The 26,454-nt window shown below is 34.7% G+C and overlaps 5 protein-coding genes and 1 long non-coding RNA gene across 7 annotated transcripts; 3 read left to right on the top strand and 3 right to left on the bottom strand.

Moving 5' to 3' along the window:
* Positions 1-636: 636 nt before the first annotated feature.
* Positions 637-4,109, bottom strand: LOC123202720 (glyceraldehyde-3-phosphate dehydrogenase B, chloroplastic). Of its 2 annotated transcripts, XM_044618785.1 has the most exons (9): positions 3,918-4,096; positions 3,340-3,453; positions 2,408-2,569; positions 2,133-2,300; positions 1,845-2,005; positions 1,691-1,752; positions 1,536-1,585; positions 1,054-1,460; positions 637-939 (listed from the first exon to the last, which is right to left on the bottom strand). In XM_044618785.1, the coding sequence occupies exons 1-9, from the start codon at positions 4,014-4,016 to the stop codon at positions 804-806; spliced, it is 1,359 nt and encodes a 452-aa protein (XP_044474720.1). In that variant the 5' UTR covers positions 4,017-4,096; the 3' UTR covers positions 637-803. The 2 variants fall into 2 exon arrangements, with proteins under 2 accessions (XP_044474720.1, XP_044474719.1); XM_044618784.1 differs by having other exon boundaries at positions 1,054-1,585; positions 3,918-4,109.
* A 1,005-nt stretch (positions 4,110-5,114) lies between these two features.
* LOC123202635 lies at positions 5,115-8,439 on the bottom strand. Its single transcript, XM_044618609.1, has 5 exons — positions 8,207-8,439; positions 6,976-7,108; positions 6,440-6,533; positions 6,060-6,152; positions 5,115-5,443 (listed from the first exon to the last, which is right to left on the bottom strand). The coding sequence occupies exons 1-5, from the start codon at positions 8,394-8,396 to the stop codon at positions 5,306-5,308; spliced, it is 648 nt and encodes a 215-aa protein (XP_044474544.1). The 5' UTR covers positions 8,397-8,439; the 3' UTR covers positions 5,115-5,305.
* Positions 8,440-8,604: 165 nt separating this feature from the next.
* LOC123202636 lies at positions 8,605-10,354 on the top strand. The gene is made up of 3 exons (XR_006499024.1): positions 8,605-8,945; positions 9,041-9,101; positions 9,945-10,354. It is a non-coding gene; the product is annotated as an uncharacterized LOC123202636 (long non-coding RNA).
* Positions 10,355-12,516: 2,162 nt separating this feature from the next.
* On the top strand, positions 12,517-17,705 carry LOC123203125 (protein S-acyltransferase 21-like). Its single transcript, XM_044619314.1, has 10 exons — positions 12,517-12,982; positions 13,758-13,874; positions 13,968-14,088; positions 14,403-14,608; positions 14,859-14,927; positions 15,206-15,277; positions 15,401-15,529; positions 15,811-15,891; positions 15,970-16,176; positions 16,604-17,705. The coding sequence occupies exons 1-10, from the start codon at positions 12,938-12,940 to the stop codon at positions 17,495-17,497; spliced, it is 1,941 nt and encodes a 646-aa protein (XP_044475249.1). The 5' UTR covers positions 12,517-12,937; the 3' UTR covers positions 17,498-17,705.
* Positions 17,706-18,266: 561 nt separating this feature from the next.
* On the bottom strand, positions 18,267-22,317 carry LOC123203126 (dolichyl-diphosphooligosaccharide--protein glycosyltransferase subunit 1A-like). The gene is made up of 10 exons (XM_044619315.1): positions 22,130-22,317; positions 21,912-21,956; positions 21,148-21,782; positions 20,878-21,025; positions 20,627-20,803; positions 20,235-20,303; positions 19,984-20,073; positions 19,180-19,338; positions 18,848-19,072; positions 18,267-18,613 (listed from the first exon to the last, which is right to left on the bottom strand). Exons 1-10 carry the CDS (start codon positions 22,238-22,240, stop codon positions 18,422-18,424), a joined length of 1,851 nt encoding a protein of 616 aa, XP_044475250.1. The 5' UTR covers positions 22,241-22,317; the 3' UTR covers positions 18,267-18,421.
* Positions 22,318-23,088: 771 nt separating this feature from the next.
* LOC123202707 (outer envelope pore protein 21, chloroplastic-like) lies at positions 23,089-25,623 on the top strand. The gene is made up of 5 exons (XM_044618747.1): positions 23,089-23,319; positions 24,209-24,283; positions 24,385-24,537; positions 24,785-24,883; positions 25,391-25,623. Exons 1-5 carry the CDS (start codon positions 23,227-23,229, stop codon positions 25,472-25,474), a joined length of 504 nt encoding a protein of 167 aa, XP_044474682.1. The 5' UTR covers positions 23,089-23,226; the 3' UTR covers positions 25,475-25,623.
* Positions 25,624-26,454: the final 831 nt, after the last annotated feature.

Here is a 26,454-nt window from a genome sequence, read left to right as displayed (position 1 = left end):
CCCTTATCTTTGTCATCCTCCCATATTACAAGTCCTTACATTTTTTGGGGTGGCTGCCATGTCACCACGCTCACCCTTGGGTGGCCAACCAGATTCAAATACAGTAATCTCTATGGACCCACTACAAACCCTAGGCCGTTCAAGGCAGACCGAACAGAATCAATTTCGGCACCCATGTTAGTGGACACATACCCTTTAGAGTCATTTACTAATTTTGTATTAAAAGTTAGATTCGAACAAAGTCAACTCAGTTCGAATTGATATTTAACTCGATTTGAATCAAATTCGAGTTGTAATTTTATTTTAATAGCTCAGATCAAACTCTTTTTCAATGGTATTGCACAAAGTTCATCTTACTTGCTATTATTTTTCATATACAGTGATTCTTCTCATTATCTGATGATTCAAATGATTTTCTAGTTTAGTTTCAAATTGACCATTTTGGATTCAAACCAAACTTAAATTGGTCTATGTTTAGGTTTCGTTGGGTCCGAATCCACCCCTATTAATTACAAGTAATGCTAATTGTGGACAGATTTTAGAACCAGATGAAAGTTTTAGACCTTCATAACATTAAATTCTAGGAATACATTCTTGTGACATGACCACTTATTCCACATCTCATCAATAAAAGAGTTCACTGCAACTGCAAGGATTGCCTGGACATATATTATCTGATAAAAATTTCTGGTTCATCTCACTCAGTTGTCATTACAAAGTAAGGATTTGATGATAATGGACAATGGAAAACCTTTGGCCCTGTATCATTAACCAAACAGACAAAAAATAGGATGCAGATCAGTTTAAGCTTCATAAACTTTGCACTCCTCATCTGCAGGATTTGTCTTGCAGAAATCTTCCAATGGGTCTCCACTTCCTCCTACAGGCGCGCCTGGCCACTTGCGTGCTACCAGATGTGCCAAATCAACAACCCTTTGGCTGCAAAATCATGTTTAAATTTATCTTTAAGTAGCTTACCATACTAGATGAACAGATAATCATAACCTTTTTTTTTTTATTTGTCTAGAATAGTCAATGCATTAGAATTCACACCTGTAACCCCATTCGTTGTCGTACCATGCAACTACCTTGACCATGTCATCTCCCATAACCATGGTTAGTGAAGAGTCGATGGTGGAGGAAACATCAGAGCATCGGAAGTCCACCGACACAAGAGGAACATCACACACAGCCAATATGCCCTTTAATGGACCATCAGCGGCCTTTCTGAAGGCTGCATTGACATCTTCAGCTGTCATGCCCTTCTTTTCAACATTCACAACAAGGTCAACAACTGACACATTTGGTGTTGGCACACGGAGGGCAATGCCATTGAGTTTACCCTTGAGTTGAGGAAGCACAAGAGACACAGCCTTGGCTGCACCAGTGCTTGTTGGAACAATGTTCAATGCTGCAGCTCTAGCTCTCCTCAAGTCCCTGTGTGAAGCATCCAAGAGCCTCTGGAAAAAACACAAAAGAACTATCAATCTTTCACTTGTTAAGTTGCTCATATTATTGGCAGATCCTATATTTACCTGGTCTCCAGTGTAGGAGTGAGTAGTTGTCATTGTTCCCTTGACAATGCCTGCAAAGTAATAATGTTAATATCATGAAGATCTCATTCAATTTTATTGAAGAAAAAGCCTTCATGTATGAAGTTTTGACAGTCTGAAGGCTTGAAAGTGCTTACCAAATTCTTCATCCATGACCTTAACAAAAGGAGCCAGACAGTTTGTGGTGCAAGAAGCATTGCTGCAAATGACAAAATGTCAATCTATGTAACAAAATGGAACTAATGGTCATCATTGCTTTTCTTTATGCAGATTTCTTGGGAAAAGACTGACCTGACAATGTTTGAAACATCATGAGTGTAATCCTTTTCATTGACACCAACAACATAAGTAGGAATGTCGGCACCTTTTGCTGGAGCAGTGATAATGACTTTCTTAGCACCAGCTTGGATGTGTTTTCCAGCACCAGGGCCATCCACAAAAACTCCCGTCCCCTGTAGAATGTAGGGTAATATATCAATCGCCTCAACTGGAGAATTAACAATTTGTAAAGCCAGCTCAGATATTCCCCCTGCCTCTCAAGATTCAGACAGAAAAGATACTAGTTATGTGAGGACCTACCTCAATAACAATGTCAATGCCAAACTCAGCCCATGGCAGCTTGAGAGGGTCCCTGTTAGATACAACTTTGATGGGCTTACCATCTACAGAAATGGTATCATTGTCCACTATTTTCACATCTGCTTTGAAAGTTCCCAGCAGTGAGTCATATTTCAGAAGGTGTGAAGCCTGTCATTATATTGCATATTGTTAATCAATTAACAGGAAACCAATGTTTCTGAGAAAATTAATTATAGAAAAAACACAGCAGTTCTGAAAATTATGAGTTCACTCACATTCTTGACACCACCACTGTCATTGACAACAACAACATCAAGGGGTGAGTCCTTCCTGCCATGCCAGCATCGGAGGAAGTTCCTGCCAATGCGTCCGAATCCATTGATGGCCACCTTCAATTTGGCCACTGTCTCTCCCCTTACAGGAGTTGCTACTGCAGTCTACATATTACACAAAAGTCCAACTTATCAGTGCCATTTTATCTAACAAAATAGTAACATGAACATCTTTTGATCATACATCTCTAATATCAAATTACTCTATAGCCATCAGTTCATCTTTATAAAACTGGACAATAAGCTGGAATTTTGGGATGTCATCAACCATTCCTGAGTCATGACCCAGCAAAAATTGTAGAAAATAATAAGTTTCCCATATAATTTTAGCTTGAAATACCATAGAAGTTCAAATAATGGTTGATATCATTTAATTAAAGCAATTTTTGGAAAATTTACAATCTTTTGCAAGTTCTGTTGCTACACGAATGTTCTGGTCTTCTTAGAATTGTATATGTGTATATCAAAAGAGATGAAAACCCAGCAAGTAATCCTGTAAACCACCGGTTTGGGCCTAGTGGTCAATCCGGTCTAATTCAATGTTTAAATTCATTTTAGTCATTGAATCAGATTGTCTTGTGAATCATGCTAGTCAATCTGTCATGTTGACATCAACAAGCCAAGTAGTTTTGTAAAATTTTGGAATTGGTGGAACTCAAACCTAGTCCATCTTACTACAAAAAATGGAACTTGATTATATGGTAAGGAATATGCACCACCAGACCATAGACCATAAGTGTAAACAATGGGAAGATAGTTGAACCTGGTGGTGGTTAATACTAAACAACTATCTAATAAGAAATCTTATTACTTTCAACAGAACAAATAAAATAAACTGTGCTGTTAAAGAAATTTGAGAAAGCACAGTGAATAACCTTAGGAGTAAGTTGAGCAGCCACAACATCAAAGAAGGATCCTTCTCTGGCATAAGTGGCATATGTCACACTTGCATTTGATCGAAGGCCAGAGAATTCAGCTACTTCCAGCCTCTGCAGAACCCAAAAATTTAAAAAAAAAAAAAAATCAATATCCAACTAACTTGCTACAAAGAAAAACCCACTAGCTAATCAGTTAACGATATAACAACACCCAAGAAATCGAACTATCTTTTTTTTTTTTTCCTAATAAAGGACCGAAATTTATTTTTATTCCTATATTTAAAAGACTAAACTTTAAAATTCTTCCAAAGAATGTAATAAACTTTAACTATATTTTGTTGAATGTATTAAATTAATCACTTTTTTTTTAAATAATTAATACTAGTTAGGTATGTTCAATACATTCAATAAAGATACCGAAAATTTAATGTAATACTTTGTAAAGAAAAATCAGAAACTTCAGTTTTATTAGTAGGAAAATCTAATAATTCAATCCTTTTAATAGAAAAAAGTGTTCTTGTTCCTAAGTTAATGAAATTGAATGTTTTGCATGGAGAGATGAGATAGAGAGAGACCTTGGTGGAGCATTGAGTGGGGAATGCGTGAGTGGTCTTGGAAGGAAGCCTGGTGGTGGCTGGGATTCTTAAGGAAGCAAGAGCTGCGTGACTGGCCATGGCTGCAACTAAAGCTGAGAGACAAAGTTCCCCCAGTAATTATACTGTTGAGTTGGGATGAAAATTATGGTTGAAAGTGAGTGAGAGAAATGTGTGGTGAGTGGCCCTTGCATGGGACGGGATGGGATAAGATTATGCTTTGAAGCATGCAACTTTGCGATCTGAACCACAGATTGTTCACACATAGCCATTCGTCCTCGCCTAAAATATCCTTGCTAGTTTTTTATAATGACAGTAGTATGAAAGACTGCCACAACTGGAGCATGGAGATTGCAAAATGAGCCAGTTATTATGCACACGTCCGGTTATAAGAACAAGAGACTGACCAAAATTCAATTGTTTTTATCCCAATGGATATTTCTAAAAGCTTTCCTGGCTGAAAGGTGTGACTATTTTGGATAGTGGAGAACATCTTAGATCCTTTCCCTTGCCTAAAAGAAATGGGTTGGCAACAATGCCTTCAAACCCGGATTAGACATTAACCTGGTTAACAGACTAGTTTAGGTTTTAACTAGATTAATCGCCTCATTTAATAGACAGATCAGTGATAGATGAAATAAACATTTGAATAATACTTAAATAAATACAATTATGGTCTGATAGCTAGTTATAACAAAATATAATTAAATAGAATTGTAATCCGACAATATAATTCATCAAGTTTTAACAAATACAAAATCATATCTGATGGTGTTAATATAGTTGTTTGATGTATTACCCAATAATTGAATTGTGATTTAATATATTTTACCCGATTTAATCACATATTAATTTGATTTATTAACTATTTAATCTTTAAACATTGACCTAACAATGGTAATTTTAAACATTAACCTATATATTAGATTGATTAAAAAATTTAAAGTCAAACCAACCGGTCGAGATTTAAAACCCTAGTTGGAAACAAAATTTGAAAGAATAATATAAGAGTATCAATGATTTAATTTGTGACAAATATAGACGGAAACGTTACACTTATATAGACCTACTTCACACCGTGTAGGTCATTGCTTTCATCAACAATGTGGTTCTTGTTCATTTGTGCTATAAGCAGAAAGCATAATCCAATAAGCACTTGATTGCCAAATGAAGCCTCAATTTATGGCAATAACAGGCAAACCTCTCATTGATTATATAAGCAATAGAGTGTGTATATATATAAATATATCCATGCAAGGGACATAGTTTTAGAACCAGCGCTTCTCAAGAAGAAAAGAAAAACATGACAACAAATTCAATGTTATTTCTTAAGATTGAAGTTGCCTATAATGGAAGGACGATCAGAGATCTCATACAGTAGCTTCAATTTCATCAGAGTTTACAGCAACTCCATCTGGGCTCTCATCTTCTGCATGGAGCTGAGTAGAAACATCATCTATAGCAGAGCTTAGCTGGGCAATCTTTTCGGCCAGAATTTTCCGTGTTTTCTGCAAAGCAAACAAGCCAACTATGTCATTGTCAATCTATTATCGAAAAAGGGGATATAGATAAAAAGTAATGCGATGTATACTTATAATGACATTGGGTACCAATGATAATACGTTATTATGTCATTAGGTGTTATTTTATCCTTAATTTAAAATCATTTAATCACATGGTAACACATTATTATTTACATCCATATTAGCATTGTACTAATTATTAATATATGTAGCATTACTCATAGATAAACAATGAAAGGGACAATTCAACACAAAGATGCTAGTGTGCACTATGCTGGATCTAGAGATTAATTCATCTTTTAGAGTTGCAGAAAGAAATAAGGCAGCTAAGATTGCAGAATTTAAGAAACTAAATGAAATACTCTAGACGTCCACCCATTTCCAGAATTTAACAACAGAAAATTGGAAGGGAAGCCATTGCTTGAATTTGAATTTCATAGAAGAATTGATGACAACAAACTCACAATTCAACAAGATTTCCAATGAAGTTTAGAAGTATCCAAGAAACAAAAAATACTAAAAGAGCCAGAAAAACTACAAAATCAGTTAAACCTTTCTAAATTCAAGATGCATGAACAAATAGTCAAAAGCAATGTCTCACCTCCAATGCTTTTTCTTCGTCATATATGAACTTGGGCAATTTTCTCATAAGATCCTTTCGGTCGGCTGCAGCACCAGCTAGTGCCTTGCTGATCTGTCAAAGAACATTGGATGAAGCATTTCACTGGCTTGATTTATCATAAAAAACAGAAAGGCCTAAGAACAAGGCAAAAAATAGTTAGACCACCAAAACTAGATACTTAATTTATTGTTTAAGGTAGTTCTGTGATCATTAATCTATGATCTGGTGTTAGGGGATAATCTTAACAAGAAAGCATTCACAACCCATCTCTTATTCTATTAAACCCTTTCAGTTGATGAAGACATGGTCGATGGACACTAAGCACAATCTTTTGAGTGACCATTTGCACAGATGACTACCTGCGGTGCGTATACACAACCAAGTGTGCCCACTATAATTCCTCCCAAAACAAAGCCACCAATGAAGATGCCTGCACTATTTGACTGTCCATCACTGTGAGAACAGAAGCAAGTGAATGGCATTAGGAAGTTTGGCTGCATGTGTGAATGCTTTATGCATGCAAGAGTGTAGAAAGTGCGGAGGAACTCACAATCAATTCAGAAAAACATACTTCTTACATGCATCAAATCTATAGAATCCCGTACTACCAAGTAAAACACCACCTTGTGACACCAAGGAAAAGAAAAATACAACCAAGGAATTCAAATGTTTGCTTAACAAAAACAAACAAACAAGGCTTGTATTTTCAGAATGAAACTGACAAAATCCATAAAATCCTCAGTTACTGAGAAAGATTAAATTACAGAAACAAACATGGCGTGGATTGCTCACATTCAAATGCAAATAACAAGTATGTGTGGTTCCACCTTCAACAGGAAACTATGCCAAAAAAATAAAGACTTACAAAGCACTAACAGCAATGGAAAGATGATACCTATATGCAGCTTGAACTGTGAGATTCCTTCTAGAGGTAGAAAGTTGTACTTTGCACAGACGATTTGAACTGAATGACAAATTGGCCAAGCCACAACTCCCAAGACATCGGTCTGATGGCTTCAAGGAAGAGCCTATCAACAAACGTTTAGAAAAATAAATAAAGAGTAATATTACATGCATAAAAAGTGGTATTAATTGGTAAAAACAAATTGGTATATTATCATGAGATAAAATGATCTAATTGTTTAATTTATCTCTAATTTAAAATTGACTAATCACATGATAACCTATCAATTTGTTACATGAAGTGTTGTTGATAAACAAAAGTTAACACTCTTCCAAAAGCAAATGTCAAACCTAATAGACACTATAATATAAGCATAATAGATTTCGGCGTAGAGACACCTCACATTCTTAACCATAAATATGCATTTCAAATTATAAAACAATAATACTTCATGTACTAACTGGTGGTATTAACGGTTAAAGATCAACTGATGTGCTATCATATGATTGATTGATTTTGATTAAAAATAAAGTAAAATTAATTACATGATAACACATAAGTTTGTTTGTATCAATTAATACCCATTGTTTAAACATGTAGTATGAGTAATGCAATATGCATTTATAATAAGTAATCATTTGAAAACCAATAATAATATATTACCATTTGATTGAATATTACTTTATCTTTATATCAAAATCATTCAATTATATATGTTTACACAACATTACTAAAATTAGTACTATTACTGCATGTAGTATTACTACAAAACAATATTAATCCAAAACAACAATACTTAATAAGTTTGGGTATTAATAGATATGAACAAAAAATTTAAATTAAAAATAAACTAAAACATTAGATCACCCAATCATGTGATGTGATGACATGTTAATTTGATTGCTTATCGTGGTATCCCTCCTTTATACATATGATATTGTATTACTCAATGCAGATACATAACATATCTGATCTTCCACAGTAATTAACCCCAACTTCAAACGCAAGTAAACATTCTTTTCCCATGTTTCCCTTCAACACCCATATTTATCAGTTTGTTATTGAAATAACAATTTTGTTAATCAGATCAATTAATTGCACAAAATTTTAACAAGTAATAACAGGGTCTATTCAAAGCTTCAGAAAGCTACGGCTTAAAACACTTAATACTGAGATTGATTGAATAATCAGGACAAAAGCGAATCGCAAGAGCAATGTTTACCAGAAGAAAGATGGAGCCGAGGGTTTTTCGGCAAAACCAAATAATTGGAAACAGCTGTCATTGTGAATTTGTAGCGTGGACGAGAAATGAGCTTTGAATGGTCTAGTCTGGAAGATAAATGAAGCACTCCTACACACTGCAGGTTTCTATGTTCGATAATATCTAAGCTGGTTCTCTGAGCATGATTCATGATAGCCTGCCAGATCACCTGATAAATTCACCAAGAGATGGACTCCATCGTTGATGCCGCCCATTTCTGAAACTCGATCGTCTTATGCACCGGTTTAGATGAATTGGGCTGGGCTCAGCCCAAAGTCTAAAATCTGTGATGAGATAATCCAAGTACAAACAACAATGTTGCCATCAAGAGAGATAAAAACCCAAGACGGTGTTAATTGACAAGAAGCATTCACTCTTTTGGCTGGCTCCAATATCCGCCGGCTTGATGAATTTATAGGAGAATTCGTCGCCACCGCACTGCAGAGATGGCCAGCCAACATAACGAATGTCAGAAAGAATAAGTAGCAAGAAACAAATTCATAATGTGTGATGAAGTTTCAGAGGCGCCGGCCGTTATCACAGCTGCCATTATTTTCACTGCTTCGATATCATCATCTTGACTAATAAATTACAACCACGTAGTGTGAGACTTCAGGCAAATTCTCATGGCGGGCGCTGCTGCAGAAAGGTCGCAAGAAGGTGCACCAACATGAGCTGTTGCAGCCTTTTGTGCACCAAGGTACGTATATATATGTATTCGATTGTATCGAATTCAGCGCTGTGTGTATTCACCGGCTGTTACTTCATATTTAACTTCTGTTCTTCCTGCAACAGTGGTTCCAGAAACGTCAGAACAAAGCCATGAATTAATGAACCACGGAGAAAAATAAAGCTGGTTAGTATGAATTGATCTGCATATAGTGCTTTAGATTTGTGATACTTTGTTATGTTTGAAATATTCATCCATACATACATGAATATGCATGGGTTATAAAACATTACATTAAATTAAATTATTTTAAGGTTACAAGAATAATAATTCGTAGAGTTTCTGAAATTCAATGCCAAGATTGGGATCTGTCATGCGAGCTAATCAGGGATGTTTGGTTTGAAAAATGTTTTAGTATCAAAATCTATAGATTATTTTGAAGATTTTTAAGTATAAATTATTATATATTTAATAAAATTTAATAAAAATAAAAGGTATAAGTAATTATTATATTTGGTTAAAGATAATAAAAAAATTCAATAATAATTTTTCTTTATATTAGTATACACAGTTTTATACAAAAAGTTCAAAACATTCACTATGGTAAGTTACAAATTATAATAAAAACAAAATAAAATTTATAGAAATTTGTTGATATTGATATTATGTGAGTCAACACCAAATCAATTCCTTTTTCGTTTGAATACTTGAATTCGAGAATATTCAAGATTATAAAAAGAGGGCTTATTAAGTTCACCTGATTTGATATTTACGGAGAGAGAAAAGAATAATTTTTCACGTAAGTTTTAGTTGAGATTTAAAATCACATCTATAATAAATAAAAAATTTAAATATTCATCTACGATTAATTATCATCTAAATTTTCAGTTAGAGATAGAGGTAAAATCATCATTTTATTTATAAGCCCTAAAACCTAAAACCTTTACATTATTTCTCTCCTTAGTTTAGAAAATTCACATTTACCATCTATGATTAAATTTTAAAAAATTTACTTTTTCTTTTTTTCAGGTTTTATCTTTGATGGCTTAGGGAATTAACCGGTGATCAGGAAAAAGCGCAGGTCTTCTCCCTCGTCTAGATCTATAAAAAGAGATGGAAGGATGACGCTCGTCATCTGGGTGACACGATGAAGGATGACAATTTGTCGTTGCTTTTGGACGATGTGACAAAGGATGATGAAACATTGTCTTTTGTCTCTTCTTGTAGATCTGGACGACGAAGGGTCGTCTTTCGTAGTCAAAGATAGAAGATGGGTGAAAAACATCTGTTGTCGATCAGAATGATGGTAATTGGAGAAGAAGGCAAACCCTATAGGTGAAATCTAAACTTTTCAAACTTTGAGAATGGGTTGAAGTGTTAGTTTTTAAAACCTGAGGGGGAAATATAAAAATTTTAAAATTTTAAGGTTTATAAGTAAAATAATAATTTTACCTCTGCCTTTAACTGAAAATTTGGATGACAACTAGTTTATAAGTAGGTGTTTGAGTTTTTCAATTGTCGTGAGTGTGATTTTGAGATTAGACTAAAATTTAAACTGAAAATGGTCCTTTACTTCTAATTGTGGGAAAAAGTTGGTTCAGTTTAAATCTATTATTTGGTTCTAACAAATTAATTTCAATTTGTTTAAGTCTGATTTATCTAATATAGTAATTGTGAGGTTGATAATTCAATTCAGGGTGTAACTTGTTTGGTGTCGGTACAAATAGATCGCAAACTTGCGTTTGATTATGCTTAACCCATTTCAAATCCAAAGAAAAGATAAAAGAAGGTTTAACTTGAAAATGATATATGTATGAATTGTTCAACTTATAAATAAAAATGAATTTTAGTGCTTGAAAACTTATATTGGATAAGTTGATTAAATCAGAAACTAGTGATAAATCTAATTCATGTCATAATTAAAACTCATTTTAATCATTAGATTAAACTGAATCGAGATTAAATCAAGTGAATCATATTAAGGTGCAGTTTAAATCATTTAGTTAAATTGATCTAATTTTTAGGTCAAATCATAACCATATTAGTACAAAATAAAACCTAATTTAAAATTTAATTTATGTCAAATTGGCATCCTCAATCCACTAGATCAAACAAGTCAATTGACCCACACACCGATTCATTGACTGAATCCAATCATGATCATGGGGTATTGATTAAAATAATATATATATATATATATATATATAGTCTAAAACATAAAATATCTAAAATACTTTTAGGTTTTATACTCATCTAGCCAAAACTCACCCAACCAAATATAAATTCACCCACTCATTCAACTAAGATTGAAATATAAGGTGAAATGAGATAAAAATATGAAATGTTTTGATGACTTTGATAGTGGAAAGGTTCGTAGATTGGCCAAGTACTCAATTTACTAATTTATTTTTAAAAAATTAGTTGATCAGGTGGTTAGCTAATCGATCAAATATGTAATCAATCAATCTATTTTTTAAAATTAGTTAATCGGATGTTTGGCTGATTAGCTAATCTATTTGACTAACTCATCCAACAAATCTTAAATCTTATAATTTTTTCTTTTAAAAGTAAAAACAATTTAAAAAACAGTTATATTTATATAATAAAAAATAGTTATATATGCATTAAAAAAAACTATTTTAATTAATACCTCCATGCTCAGAGTCTAAAAACATTGGCTTACCTTGATTTGATTTATTATGATTAATAAATATTTAATTAATTACCTTAAAACGGCAGCAAGTTTTCAGAGGTAATTATCAGTTAGTGGAAATTATTAAAATAACAAAATACAAAGACCCTTTTTCAGTAACAAAATGGTCTCTACGACAAAAAAAAATTGCTAAAAATTCATATTAGCAATTTTAATTTCGCCAAATGACTATTTCCCACCCAAGGTATGCTTTTTTGCAAATTCTTACCCATTAACTTTGGAAAACCCATTTACCTATCTATGGGCTAATAAAAAAAAGGTGAGATTGACATATTCAAAAGCAAAATCGTCATTTTATCTATAATATTAAAAATAAACTTAAATTTAATCCCCCAAACCCTAAAAACTAACACTTTCCCCCCAATCCAAGTTTTTAAAAACTGTATTTTTCCTCCTAGGGTTTCCAAACTTTCGGATTAAATTTTTCAGCAACGACCGATGATCTCCAGGCGACGACTCTTCCTCCTCTGTGTCTCCTCTTTTCGACCGTGCATCATCTGACGTTCCTAAACGTCATCATCAAAGAAGACGATACGTCTTCATCGAGACGAAGACGAATCGTCTTTGTCTTTGAAAGAAGACGATAGGAGAGGGAGAGTATGTGCTTGGAGATCGTCGGTCATCACTGAAAAATTTGGATCTAAAGTTTGGAAACCCTAGGAGAAAAATGTAGTTTTTAAAAACTTGGGTTAGGGGGAAAGTGTTAGTTTTTAGGATTTGAGGGGAAAAATAATATAACCAACAGATTCAGTTAAGTTTAACGACCATGAGTGGGTAAATGGTATTTTCAACATTAACGGGGGAAACTTTGAAAATTCAGGATAGTTTGGGTGGGAAATAGTCCTTTGGCCTTTTAATTTTTAAATTCGAAAATTTAGGTATACTTAGAGGACCAAATCACGAATAAAATGAAATGAGTTAGCTGTGATTTGTGAGCATGCCGGCACCAAAAACGTGAAGGTGAAATCGAAACGTGAGTTGAAAGACAAAAAAACGCCGCAACGAAGAAACTCGTTTTTACGGAATAAAAAATGGTCCAACAGCTTAATTTTGTATTCTTCATCTTCTTCTAATTGTTGAAGGCTCGTTGATCCATGAATCGAGCCCCACGAGCTCCACAACTTTAAAAATCAACTTCATGGGTTGTCTTAAACTCAGCTTTTAACATCTGGGTTGAGATTGAACCCGGCTTTTATTTTGACTGTAGATTTGCATTATGGTTTTAGTAAAAGCTGATTGGTTTTGTAAGGTGTTATTTGAGTTTTTATGGTGTTGATTTAGCGGTTGTGGACTTACTAATCTAACAACTATGGCTAGGCGTCATGGATGGCAACTACCTGCTCACACATTTCAGGTACATTCTTTGTTTTTATGTGCTTTCTTCAGTCGGTTTTGTTCTCAATTTTCTTCAAACTGTGAGGTTTTGAGTTATAATTCTTGCTGGTTTATGTGAATAGTAATAGGTTAAACCAGGAAAAATTAAAAATTCCTTTTTTGAGCAATATTTTCTCTTTGCGTTTTGGAAGCTAGTTTACGTACATATCAAGCTTTTTGTTTTTTGTTTTTGTTTTTCTAATCCGTGTAGCGTTTTTCTCTGTAATTTTTAATTATTTGGGAGATTTTGTTCATGGGTTTTACCTTATTTTTCTTATTTTGTTGGAAAATAGAGTAAAAGTTTCATTTTTCACTTTGGAGCAGGCAAAATCTGTTTGTAAACCATGTACTTAATAAAATTAACTGTTTATTTGTTTTCGTTCTGGTGCTGATTTTGGTTCTTTGGTTTAAATTGACAGTTCATGTATAACTCTGGTTTCTGAAAGTGATTTTGTCAATTTGCATTAACAGATGCTTGACTTTAACTTATTGCAAGGAGCCAGTAGAATATAGAAGTGAGTCAAATTAGAGGTCATTACTCATGATTAGATATTGATTAATGTTCTAGAAAGGTGTGTATGGTAAGTTAGATATGGAATCAACGGCCCAATGTGTCTAAATCAAGCTTTGGATTATTCATTCTACGTTTGGGAGGCTTTGAAGAATTGATGGGGGTGCATTTTGGTTATTTGTATTAGTTCGGGAGGTATATACTAATGGTTAATGGCTTATGGCTAATTTTTTGTGGTGTACAGGTTGTGGCTATAACAGTATTCTTTTTGCTATCTGTTGCATATTATGCCTTCTTTGCTCCTTTTCTTGGGACAGACGACATCTATGGATTTGTGGCAATTGGTGTTTATTCTGTCTTAGTAAGAACATTCTAAACTTATCTTTGAATATCTCTTAAAAAATGTATTATTACTTCCTTTCTGATTATTTTAATGTTTGGATTCAACTTGTAGGCATTTGCTGTATTCATTCTTTATGTTCGGTGCACTGCTATTGATCCGGCAGATCCTGGAATCCTGCTTGAAGTTGACAAGACCTCAGTTTATAAATCACAAAATGACACAGAGCTTCCTGGTAAATGTTTTGATGGTTCTTTTATTGAAGTGATGAAATCTTTTATGGTCAATTCTAATTATGATAGTTATACCTTGCCAATCAGACCATCAGAAAAAACTGAGTTGGCCAGCGATACCCAAGAACATATTGAGAAATTAATGTCTAATTACTGCATGGTTTTGCTAAGTTCAAACCCGGGAGTTTCTCTAAAATGTCCAATCTTACTTTTTTCTTGTCTTGACTTTGCTGAGCTGGTGATCATCCTTTTTACTAGAGTGAGAATGAAACTGTGTGATCATTGTGAAGACACTTTCTGCTTTGTTTTTGATCAGGCATTGCATCTTCCATTGAAGAACCTAGCAAGGTGGGTTTAAGGTATGGAGAAAAATATACTAGGCATGGTTCAAGTTGGTGCTCCATACTTGGAGGTATTTTTTGCGGTTTTATTGTTAGAGCAGATTGCCGCAAAGATGAAGATCTTACACAACAGCAATCTGGAGAGGAGGATGCTTTGTTCTGCACACTGTGCAATGCTGAGGTACTGGATTCTTACAAGCAAGGTTCTTTTATTACACTTAGTAACTTGCTTATACACGAAAGCTCCCATCACAACCCTAAAGTGCTACAAAAGCACAAAGAAAATTGTCGGTAAACTCATATGTCTAGTTCTTTTAACTGTCCATGCTTTAGGCCTGACAAGGATAAGCTACCTGTCTATGAATACGAACTGAAAGAAACTAGCAAAGGAGAGGACAAAGAACATTCACTGATTCAGTTATTGTTTGCAGGTACGGAAGTTCAGCAAACATTGCAGGAGCTGCGACAAATGTGTTGATGGTTTTGATCATCATTGTAGGGTAAGTCAGTAAGATTTAAACTTTTATTCTTGTTAACCACCATCTTGGTGAAGTCTCAGATCCACTTGGTGCCGGGCACTATCTGAGGAGGAAATAATGTTCAACAATTAGCCATCGTATGCTACAAATGAATATTACCTTGCATCACCTTAGTTCATTAGGATTAGGTCCTGATATACTATTTTCTGTATGTCCTGTTTAGTTTCAATAACTTGGTAATTTATTGCTAAACTTTACTTCTCCATAGCTCATAATTTCTATCTGCATGTACGTTTCAGTGGTTGAATAATTGTGTGGGAAGAAAAAATTATATCACCTTTGTGTGCTTAATGGCATCAAGCCTTCTATGGGTAAGTTTTTATGTTTGTCTGACTTTCTTGTTCTTTTCGGATTATGCAATATTTCACTCATGTATAATCATTCAATCAGTTTTAGTATCATGTTGTATGTATTGGCCTGTGCATATGTACCAGCTTATTGTTGAATTTGGAGTTGGGGTTGCTGTTCTTGTTCAATGCTTTGTTGATAAAAAGGGTACAGAAGATCATATAACTGCAAGGCTTGGAGTTGGATTCTCTCTACCCCCTTTTGCTACAGTGGTGGTATGCTTCTGTATTCTTTGCTTTCAATTTAGATTGTTGGTATATATATGTTAATAACTTTTCCCTTTTTCTTCACTCAATAAAAATTATGAGAAATGGAGAAAACAAGTTTCGCCATTCTAATTGAAATGCCAAACTTGTTCTGAATTATCCTTCACCTTCCCTTTTCAATTTTGTATATCCATAAGAAACTGTTTTTATGCCTTGTTTTTTGGGGGTTTACAAACTATAACTTCTGTTGAGCTGGTTCTGAACTAATGTTTTGCACAATATGATTACAGGCCATATGCACTGCTGTTTCTTTTCTTGCCACAGTGCCTCTGGGAGAACTATTCTTCTTCCACATGATTCTGATGCGAAAGGTTTGTTCTTCAAATACTTGCCCTTCCCCTCTCAGCTTTCATTTCATGTATGCAAATTTTGAATCATTATTTTTTCAGGGTATTACAACATATGAGTATGTTGTTGCCATGAGGACACAAAGTGAACCACCTGGACCATCTGTTGACGGAGGAGACCAGCAAAGTCTGCAAACATCACCAACCAGTTCAGCTGTGACGGCAGTAAGTGGAAGAAGCTCCCTTGGCATGAGCTTGCAGTACAAAGGTGCTTGGTGTACCCCTCCAAGAGTCTTCATGGACCACCAGGTACCACTACCATTATTTATCTTGACAGCTGGTCTAGAAGTGTCTGGTTGCATGGATGGAAGGGGAATTAATGATTTAAATTGCCATAACTACCATCTGTACTGAATAAGGCTATAAAGACTAATAGTGATTGTGGGCTTGAGTCTTATAATTGTTAAGAGAAATATTTTGATATCCCTTGTTTTCTTGTTTGTTCAGAAAATTGTACCATTCATGCATCAAAATTCTTTAGAAATGTATCTGTCTACTCATTTATTATGTTAACCTCTAGAGAAGAATGAAAAAAATGGGCCCTGGTTTTTGTGCTCTCTATATTCTTTTCTTGGCCAAGTGTTTCACATTCGATCTTCTTGTACCATTAAAACCTTGCATAATCTTCCAATCTAGAAAGGTTGGGCTTGATCATTTTCGTTTGAATTGCAAGCAGGATGAAATCATCCCACATCTGGAGCCAGGACGCTTACCATCCACAGTAGATCCAGATGCAACAGGACCTGCTGACAAAGGGAAAAAGCTTCCTCAGCGTCCAGTGCGAATCAGTGCATGGAAACTTGCAAAATTGGACTCCAATGAGGCAATGAAAGCAGCTGCAAAAGCAAGAGCATCATCATCTGTACTTCGGCCTATTAATTCTCGACATCATCCATACGATCCTGATCATTTATCCAGTAGCAATGTGAGCATGCGAAGCAGCCCAATGAGCAGTCATCGAGGGTTTCAGTCCAGGAATACAAGAGCAGGGAAATCAAAGAGCCCATATCCGCCCAGTCGAGCTAGCAGAGAAGATAGTGAGACATGTGGTCACAGCCTTAGCAACTTTAGTAGTCCCCCAGTCTCTCACCTCGCCCATTCTCCTATGGAGCAGCAGATTTCAAATGTAGATCACTTCAACCCCATATATCAATCGTCAGCAGATCAATCTCCTTGGTCCTCAAGACAAAGCCAAGGAAATGAGAGTGCTATGCGCGACAATGTAGCACAAGCACCTAGTAGAAATAATGCAAGTGCTGCAGAAAGTACAAGAAGTTCAGTGTTTTGGGATCCAGAGGCTGGGCGCTTCATCTCTACGATTTCAAGAGTTGCCGGTTCTTCTCAGGTTCCTGCAACAGAGCTTCTGTACACAGGACAATCCATATTTTTTGGGGGACCCCTTGTGAATGAACAACTGACTAGAGGGACAAGAAGTAGTGCCATGGGCAGTAGGCTGGATAGAGGTTCGACATCAAGTATTTATCAGGGTAGATCACAGAGGGGTGGGCAGCTACCTGTGTTTGCTCCAAGTGAATCTCATCAAAAGCAATTTTCTTCTAGGTTCCCTTGAAAACTAAAATTAGGACAAAATGTTGTTATTTTATCCCAGATTATTGGTCAGGATTTTCTACTTTTAGTCAGTTTCTCCTTTTGTTTGTTGTTACTAACAATGTTTTCAGACTTGGACCTACTCCAGGGCCATTTATGATCGGTCTAATTGGTCTGACTAACAGTTGAACCATAGATAAATTGATAAATATTAAAATAATATTGAATTACGATTTGGGTTTGATCTTGGTGTGATTGAAGTCAGGGTAAAAAAAAATCCAGGATCAGTGACTTCAAGGTTAACCCTGCACCCTCAGAAGTCTCCTCCATGTATATGTAAGCAACCATGGATAGTAGATTCTTGTAACAAAACAACACAAGATGAATACAAAACAACCCACCAAAATTATTCTTAATTTTGCTTCTTTTTTTACTCAAAATCCTTCTAACGATCAACATCAACCACCCCAATGAGATCAACATCCTGTTAGAGTGGGGTTGTTGAAACCTCTAGCAATGTCACATATACAATTTATAGCAATGTCACATATACAATTCTGATCGTAAGGCTGACATCACAAAATTAGAACCTATAATTATATCATACCGAGTTGACGTCCAGTCCGGGTCTAAAAACATTGTGCATATACAACGCAACAAAGTCAAATATGTCTTGAAGAAACATTATTGGCCCCTATCTTTCTCTAATCTCCTGGTATCGTATCCTTTCGGTTTCCACTATTATCAAGGTGAATTATAGAGCACATTCGATATCTACTTGCCCATTTAAATTCCTCAACGAAAATTCATTTTGCCTCTGTAAATTACATTGCAAAAATGTCTGGCCTTAAATAACAAAATCCTGATCTGAAGTATTACTTCATCAACTTCATTTGAACTCTCAAACAAACCTAAATCTAAACTTGTTATAAATAAACCTAATGTTTCATATCTCATCAATCAGCTCCAGCAGATTGTCAACCTCCTGCCTTAAAGTTGTAATTTTCTGCTGCTGTTGAGCAACCCGGTTTTCGATATCTCGTACACCAGATTTCTTCTCATAGCAGTCAACCACAGTTGAGTGTTTTGCCATTACCTTCTCCTGCAATTCTTTCTCCTTGGTAACCAGCTCCTCCACCTGTATATACTAGGGGGCTTAATTGCTACAAACAGAAGACAATCTAATGCAGTGTGCAAGAAAAGAAAACAAGTACACTTTGTGTAAAAGATTTAATTCAAACCACAAAACTAGTCTAAAAAAGTGTTGCAGAAAACTTCATAGATAAAAGACTTATATTAAGTATTATTATTTTTTATATATTTGAAAAAAAAAGAAAGAGTTTTCACCAAAACAAACGAACAGAAAGAAAACCTTGAGGTGTATTTGGGAGGCAGCTGATGAAGATTGCAAGAATGACAACAGGGGCTTCAACTCCTTTGAAAGCTCTTTTAACTGAACATCAGCTGATTTGCGAGCTGCTTTGCAAGCCTGAACATCCCCGGTCCTAGAAAGATCACGTAGTGATGCTTCCAGTTTATCATGTGTGGTTAGGCATCGATTGATAATATTTTGGAGCTGCTGAATTTTTGATTGGACCTGGAATTACAGAAAGCAAAGCTTACAATAGGCATAAAATACCAAAAATTGTACATGGAATGCTAGGTATTCAACACAAGCACATTACTTGACAACATCCTACTTACTTCATCCCACTGCAATTTTGCTAAATAAGAAGGAGATGACTTGGAGATTGACATGTCAACATGCATATACACAATGCCAGCAACAAAGATAAAGAAAAAGCCAGAAATCAACATCAGTGGCTCCCTAAGCATCGAAAAGCTGCTGAACTTGTAATAGACCTGCCAAATAAACAATGATTGTACAGCATCAATATTAATGACGATATGAGAGTTGACAATGTAATTTGTGCAATGTGAAAAGGTAATATGTCTGAATCAACTTTAATTATTTATTTTTAATCGGTGATAAAATTGAGTTATTTACCTGAACTTTATATAAAAAGAATAAACACTTGCCATGTAATCAATTAGGCCTTTATAATTGTAGAAGAAGACATATGGTTACAAACAATAAAGAATTTAATTTGATTTTCCATGTTTTTTTCCTTCCAATTACACAACATAGCACACAAGAACAACTATCTTACATAATAACCATTCATGCCACCAAGTCATGAAAGGATAGCACAGTCCTCCAGAAAGAAAGGGATTTACCTCAATGTATTCTACACACTTTAATCACAGGAAGAAAACTAACCTCACTATTTAAAGGATACTTTGAACATAGATTTTTGAACTCCAGTCAACAATAGAAACTTAAAAGCTAATAAAACGGGAAGACTTGACATAAATATAAGAACTATAACACTTTGATAATGATGTCAGTCTATGCCTATGTCAAACATATTGTCTCCGTGATAAGGTAATGCAGGCTTCACTGAAAAGTTAGAACTTTATTCACAAGGAAAGCGGAGAAGATAATACCTGGAAAAATTGATTATGCTCTGGCACAACGTTCGTCTTTTGCAGCACAATCACTGGCCTACCAGAAATATCCAAGTGTGATAATTTGGTCTGCATAGAATCATGAGCACAGTAAGCAGAAAACAAAAGCTGCATTTCAAATGGTAGAAGAAACAAATACACAACTGTATAAAACGTTTGAAATAAAAATTGAAAGTGATTAATGAAAATAAATAAAGAATGGAAGACATAAAAACTTTGTTTCATATTACCTCTTGCCATTGTGTAACAGGAAATAGTGCAGACACAGACATATCACTAGATCCCTCAGGCAAAACAACCTGGAAAGCAAAAGTACTCAATCAGATGAGCATAGAAGAAACTTTGGAACCACCATGGCACAATTCATGCTTCCAATAATTCCATGGGTGCTGGGATGCAAAAATAAGAAATCCAAATTAAAAGGTACACAATATCTAGTAATTTATGATGACCATTTGCAAATTGATTGGCTAGACATTTTTACCAAGAAAGCCCATCTGATCTAATTCTAAGATGCACGGAGAAGGATAGTCCCACCTAATATCCAAACTCAGTGCCAATACCAACGCTATGAAAATTAATAATGAAAAAGATTTATATCAACAATCATCATATTACCAACCTTAACAATGAGACTATCAATGACTAATTCATCCATCGGGCTTCCAAAAGTTATGTTAAGGAAATATTTCCCATCTGAATGAAACAAAAAGTCTTTGAGAGGTAATCCATATCCAATGGTAAATTTAGTTCTCCAACCACCCATCATTGGATACCTTGGTTCAATCAATAACTCTGTCTGTAAATAATGAGAACACCAGTGTTAAGGTCAGCTATTCAAACAGCTTATCTGACATAACCTCAAATACCCACCTTCTTGGAATCACCCCATAGATGGGATGTTGATATATTTCCAATCTCATCTCTGTAATAAATTGAATGAGCTCTTGGAGGCAATTTTGCAAGAAGATGTCTAAATGCTGATGCTCCTCTGAGGTGGGGTCTAGCCTGGTAATCAAGCCTGTGACACATTGAGACAATAACAAGAAGTCAAACCTCCCCCCAATTTACATATTTATTCCAAATCCTTGTTTGTTTAAAATAAAAGATAAATTTAAAAAATTCTGGAAAATATGAGCAAACCTAGAAAATTCACCCTTGGTTTCAGCACCTCCATGGATAAGGTTGTAATGCTCTGTAACCTGAACATTACCCCAGTGGGAAATTTCTATCTCCCGCACCAACTCCTTAGCAACAGCAAAAGGTTGATTACTTTCAAAATGAACAACTATGGGTGAGAATGAGAAAGCAGGGAGATTCTCAAAAGGGCCATATTTGATCTCTGAACCATGAAGCTTTGTGTTCTCCAATTTTGTGTAAGATTCAATTCTAGCATCAGGCAATTTAATACTGAGAGACTGGACCTTAACAACATAAGGAGTCAGGAAGTGAGCACTGTCCTGGAAAACAACAAGCTGAATATCAGCCTGAGTAATTTTCTCAGGAAAGGGCTGCAGGGAGTGGGTAAATACAGCCAAGACATCGAAAGTGAAAATATCCCCCTTTCCAAGTCCGTTAGGGAATGTTACTGAATAAAAGGTCAAAGCTGGGGGCATTCCTTTTGGTTTAACTTCTTTAACAGGGAGAGTAACACCAGAGCCTTTAGCTCTTCCTTTCCCTTCACCATATGTTGACATTAAATAGGCCAAGTTTTTAGCCTGGTGCTCGGGAAACGACAACAAAAATTCTGATACCAACTCAGAACCAACATTCTCCACCTACAAATCACATTACAACAACAAAGTTTGATGATTTCGAAATTAAAACGAAACCCTTTGCCATAAAATTAAAAAAATTACTAAAAATCCATGTTTCAGTGACAGAGAAAGAGAAATTTAGTGAAGCACCTTAAGTGTTGAACGGCTGCGAACAACTTGTGAAGTCAAATCAATCTACAAAAGAAGATCAAGAAAGATCCCCGTTATTTAATCATTTCTAGCGTATAAAGTCAAATTATATTCTTTCTGCAACATATTTACACATGATGAAGTTAAAATCAGAGGTAATTATCAATTACGAATCAAAATAAGATCAAGAAACACAAAACTAAATGAGAAAAGCTTACGCGTCGATCGACTTTGGAGAGGATCAGATCGGAGAGTACAGGTGTCGCAAGCACAGCAAGTGCCAAGAGAACCAGATGAAATCTGAAGCCCATTTTGTTATCTACTTTCATCACAGAAGAAAACCCCTAGCCAAGACTTTGTATACAAGGACCTGACTTAGCTTTCTCTCTCATTCTTTTCTTTCCAACACTAAATATTTCGTACTAAAAAGTTCGGGCCTGGTATACTTTTCACTTTTATTGGGAGCAGAACGATATTTCCCCTTTTTTTGTCTGAATAACTTTCCCGCCCTTAAACTTTAAAAACAAACTTTTCCACCTTCGATCATTATTTGTTATTAATATTTGTAGAATAGATACATTAAAAAAGAAAATTATATTTGATTTCTTTTAATGGGCGATTGGAAACAATTAGAACCTCGTTATCTCAATATGATTTATTAAGAATTGTACTACTTTGATGTAATTCTATCTTAATCACATCAAAATAATATGATTCCTATTAAATTATACTGAGATAGTATGATTCTAACTGTTTTTGATAATATTCAGAGTGCAATTATAAGAGGAATTCTAATCATAGTCGTCATTGTGAATTAGTCTCGTATGATTTAATTGAATTTACATTGGAATTAGTGTAATTCTAGCCATAATTTTAATTATAATATATGAATTCTAACCATGGTTTGGGACTAATCGGAGTTAGAGTTAGAATTTTGATTTTTTAACTACTTTTAGTTATTAAGTGATAAATGTTTTAAATTTAGAAAGGAATGTTAATTGTGACGGAAGATGGAAGAGTATAGTTTTTATAATTCTAAGGATTGGAAAGTGTAGTTTTTAAAGTTCTATTGATTGGAAAATAGTCTGGACAAAAAAGGGTGAGAAATAGTTCTTAAGCCTAAATTGGGCCTAAATAGGCCCAATTTAGTCTGACGTGATTAAATGGAGGCGGCACAATAAACTGGGAAGATGACACAGTGCACATACAACCAACGCGGGAACTGCGGGGCTCCAGTCTTTCTTTTTGTCAAGAGTTGAGCTAGGGTTTTGATTGGACTGATTTGAATTCGAGTTTCGATTGACACAAGGAAGAAATGGAGACGTCTTTAAGATACGGAAAAGACTCAAAAGCTTTAAGAATCCATACCAAGGAGAAGTTTTTTATTGATTCCAATACCCACTTGCAGGTACACTTAATAGTTTACTTTGTTTTTGTATCTGACTTTTTTTTTTTTGGTGTTCTATAAGTTTTCTCAGGAAGTAGAATTGGTACTTTTGAGTGACTTAATTGATAGAATTACTGAAATTGATGTACATATTGGGCCGCTCATAGTTGAGAAAGATAAGTTCTTGTAAAAGCTTTACTGTTAAATCTCGTTTATGATTCTCTATTTAATTATTGGGACTTGGAGGTAGCAACTCTTTGTTGCCTCCGGAGGAAACTGGACTCTGAAGAAGCTACAATAACTTTCTTTGGCCTTACGTGGGTATGGGAGTGTCCTTGAGTTTGGGTGCCTATGTGCTCCATTAGGGGCTTTATACCCGACTTACCTTTCCAGGCACTGGTTCCCTTTATGCATTTTGTTTGTGTTGAACTTGTTTTCTTTGGTGTTTTCAGAGCCTACGATCTTCTGCAGCTTTATGCCTTTTGTTTTTCTTCGTGTTTGGTGTATGGCCCTCGTACCATATACATTTCGAACTATTTTTTCTTTTATACAACTTAACCTTCACCTAAAATTAAAAACTCTTGCTTGTGATGTTATGGGGCCGAGCTTTGTGTTCATTTGCAGTTCTACTAGTTATTAGTATATTCCTTTTGGAGTTTGAATTGATGTTCCAATATGGGTTTTTGACAATGGATGGTATATATTTTATGGAACTATTAACATATAATCCCGCTGTTTTGTTTAACGTAAGTACTATCTTTTGAATGCATGATTTGTTGGCTTTTCAATTAAGTGTGGTGCTACATTTTGTTATTGAAGAGTTATACATATGTGATTGAATATCTGAACAATCTCAGTATATAATTTCCTTAAATGATTTTTAAGTTTTCTCACGTCTTTGTTTGTTTAGGTCCATGCAGAGCTAGATACAAGAGTGGGAAATCCAAGTTATTGTAGTGCAATGATCAGACACTTCTACCCAAATGTCTGTTGTGGCTAACTTATGTGGTTTTTTTTATATCATCTTATTTTTGAATTTGACTTCTCTTTACTTATTATATTTCTGCATCTAATAATTTTCCACAGTTATCAGCAAGCCTTGGAGTAGGTTTGCAGTATACTAAACATGAGAAGCTTAGATATTTTGTGCGTGCCAAGAAAGGATTTCCCGTGACCAGTAATGGTTTGTTAAGCTTTAATATCAAGGGAAGATGTGATGTTGACGAAGAATTTAAACAGGTTGGTGTTAACATTAAGCTTGAGATATTCCATATTAAACATAACTTGTGTAAGAAGATCTATGCTCTTGCTATTGTGTGTACCAAATAAAATAACTTTTAATGGCTACGCAATTTTGTTTTCTTTTAGTTAGGGTTTTATTATATTTAAGAATCTATTTTTAAATGGAAGGATGCCAAAGAGTTTTCATGCCAATTGCAATTTGTTTTAGTTGTATAATTGTGCTATCATGTACCATTACTGACAGAAAAATTCAAGAGGAGCTGCTGAATTTTCTTGGGGCATATTCAATTTTCAGAGAGAGCAAGATCTTCAATTCAAAGTTGGCTATGAAGTGATTGAGAAGGTATATTGTGGAATTATGTATGTTTGTATTTTATTTATAGCATTTCTCATCTCTTTCTCTTCAATAAGCTTTAGTCCGGGGAAGAATTCTCTCCTTGCAGTCCATCACCTTTGATGATTTCTAATGTGATTCTTCCTCATAGAGAATACATTGACTTTATCAGGGTTTGTCATCTTTTCCATTCATTTCCTTCATGATATTCTTCCCCAAATTTGTACTGGCATCCCAAGGTGGTTGAATGCTGTAACTAACAGCATGCAGATCTTCTTTGTTTATTCATACCTGCTAGAGTAGAACTTAAAACTCTTCCCATCTGCTTTTCACGAAGTTATGACCTGAAATTGTGTTGTTGATGATTGGACTAGATTTCCAACATGTGATCAAATATAATAATAATTGGTTTCTACTTTCATATATCACACTGTTACTCTGTTTTTTTTTAAATACTATATTAACATGTAGTTTACTTGGTTCTGCTGCTGCTTTTCTAAATTATTTTTCTTTCAGATTCCATACTTTCAGGTCAGAGAAAATAATTGGACGCTCAATGCCGACATGAATGGTCAGTGGAATGTGAGATATGACTTGTGAAGGAAGACACACTTTGCTGGAGGTGATATTTTGTAATAGGATATTAAACATGTTTCTCACAATTCTGCTTGACAGTCCTTATCTGGAACTGCAATGGTGTGAATCTTGAATCCTGAATTGATTATCACATATCTCTTTCTTATCCAAAATGTGTGTGTCACACATGATGAAGGGTCTACTTATCTCCCAAAATTTAAACTTGGACGCCGCTTAGGTTGAGTTGTACATTGGAAATTTTCCATGTATCAGGTGATTATTGAAAATATTGAATTCAGATTAATATATACTTTGGTAGTATATTTTCAATTTGTGGCATTTGAACGGAAAGTTTTGAATGAAAAAGTGTTATTTATATCGGCTAAGGATAGAAAAATGTTTTAAAACCACCTTGGGTGGAAAATGTAATTCACTCAAATATTAATTATGAGCCCAGAAGATTTATTCCCACCTAAGATTTTGTGTATATTTGAATCTTTATCCGTTAATTTTTTAAAACTTAAATATCTATCTATTAATCATTTATTTTCTATTATAATTCACTTATTTTTAAAAAAATATAAAAATTTTTTTTCTTTTTATTTCAGTTTTAAAAACTAACAATTATATTCTTAACCTCAAATTATCTGAAATTTTTTTCACCCCCATACATTTTTCTGCTTACTTTTTTCTTTTGGTGTTATGTTCGTCCATCTCTGATTGTCTTTCTCCCCAAGATTTGAGCTCCCATGTAAGTCTCTCTCTCTCTCTCTCTCTCTCTGATGGTCTCTAACGTGAAAATCACGTTGTAATTGGTCAAAATCAAGTAAAAGATTTAATTGATTTCTACAAAAATTGAGTAAAAATTCACTCAATTACAATTAATTTCTTCTTGTTGTCAACCTCTCTTTCAGTGGTATATGATGACACAACCATATCCTTCTTTCTATTCGTTGAATGGAAGTGAAAAGGAGTGTCGATTCATTAAATCGAAGATGAATCAT

This window comes from Mangifera indica, chromosome 19 (assembly GCF_011075055.1).
Source record: "Mangifera indica cultivar Alphonso chromosome 19, CATAS_Mindica_2.1, whole genome shotgun sequence".
Lineage (NCBI taxonomy): Eukaryota > Viridiplantae > Streptophyta > Magnoliopsida > Sapindales > Anacardiaceae > Mangifera > Mangifera indica.
Note: the sequence above shows the minus strand (reverse complement) of the source record. Positions and strands in the feature narration are given on the sequence as shown.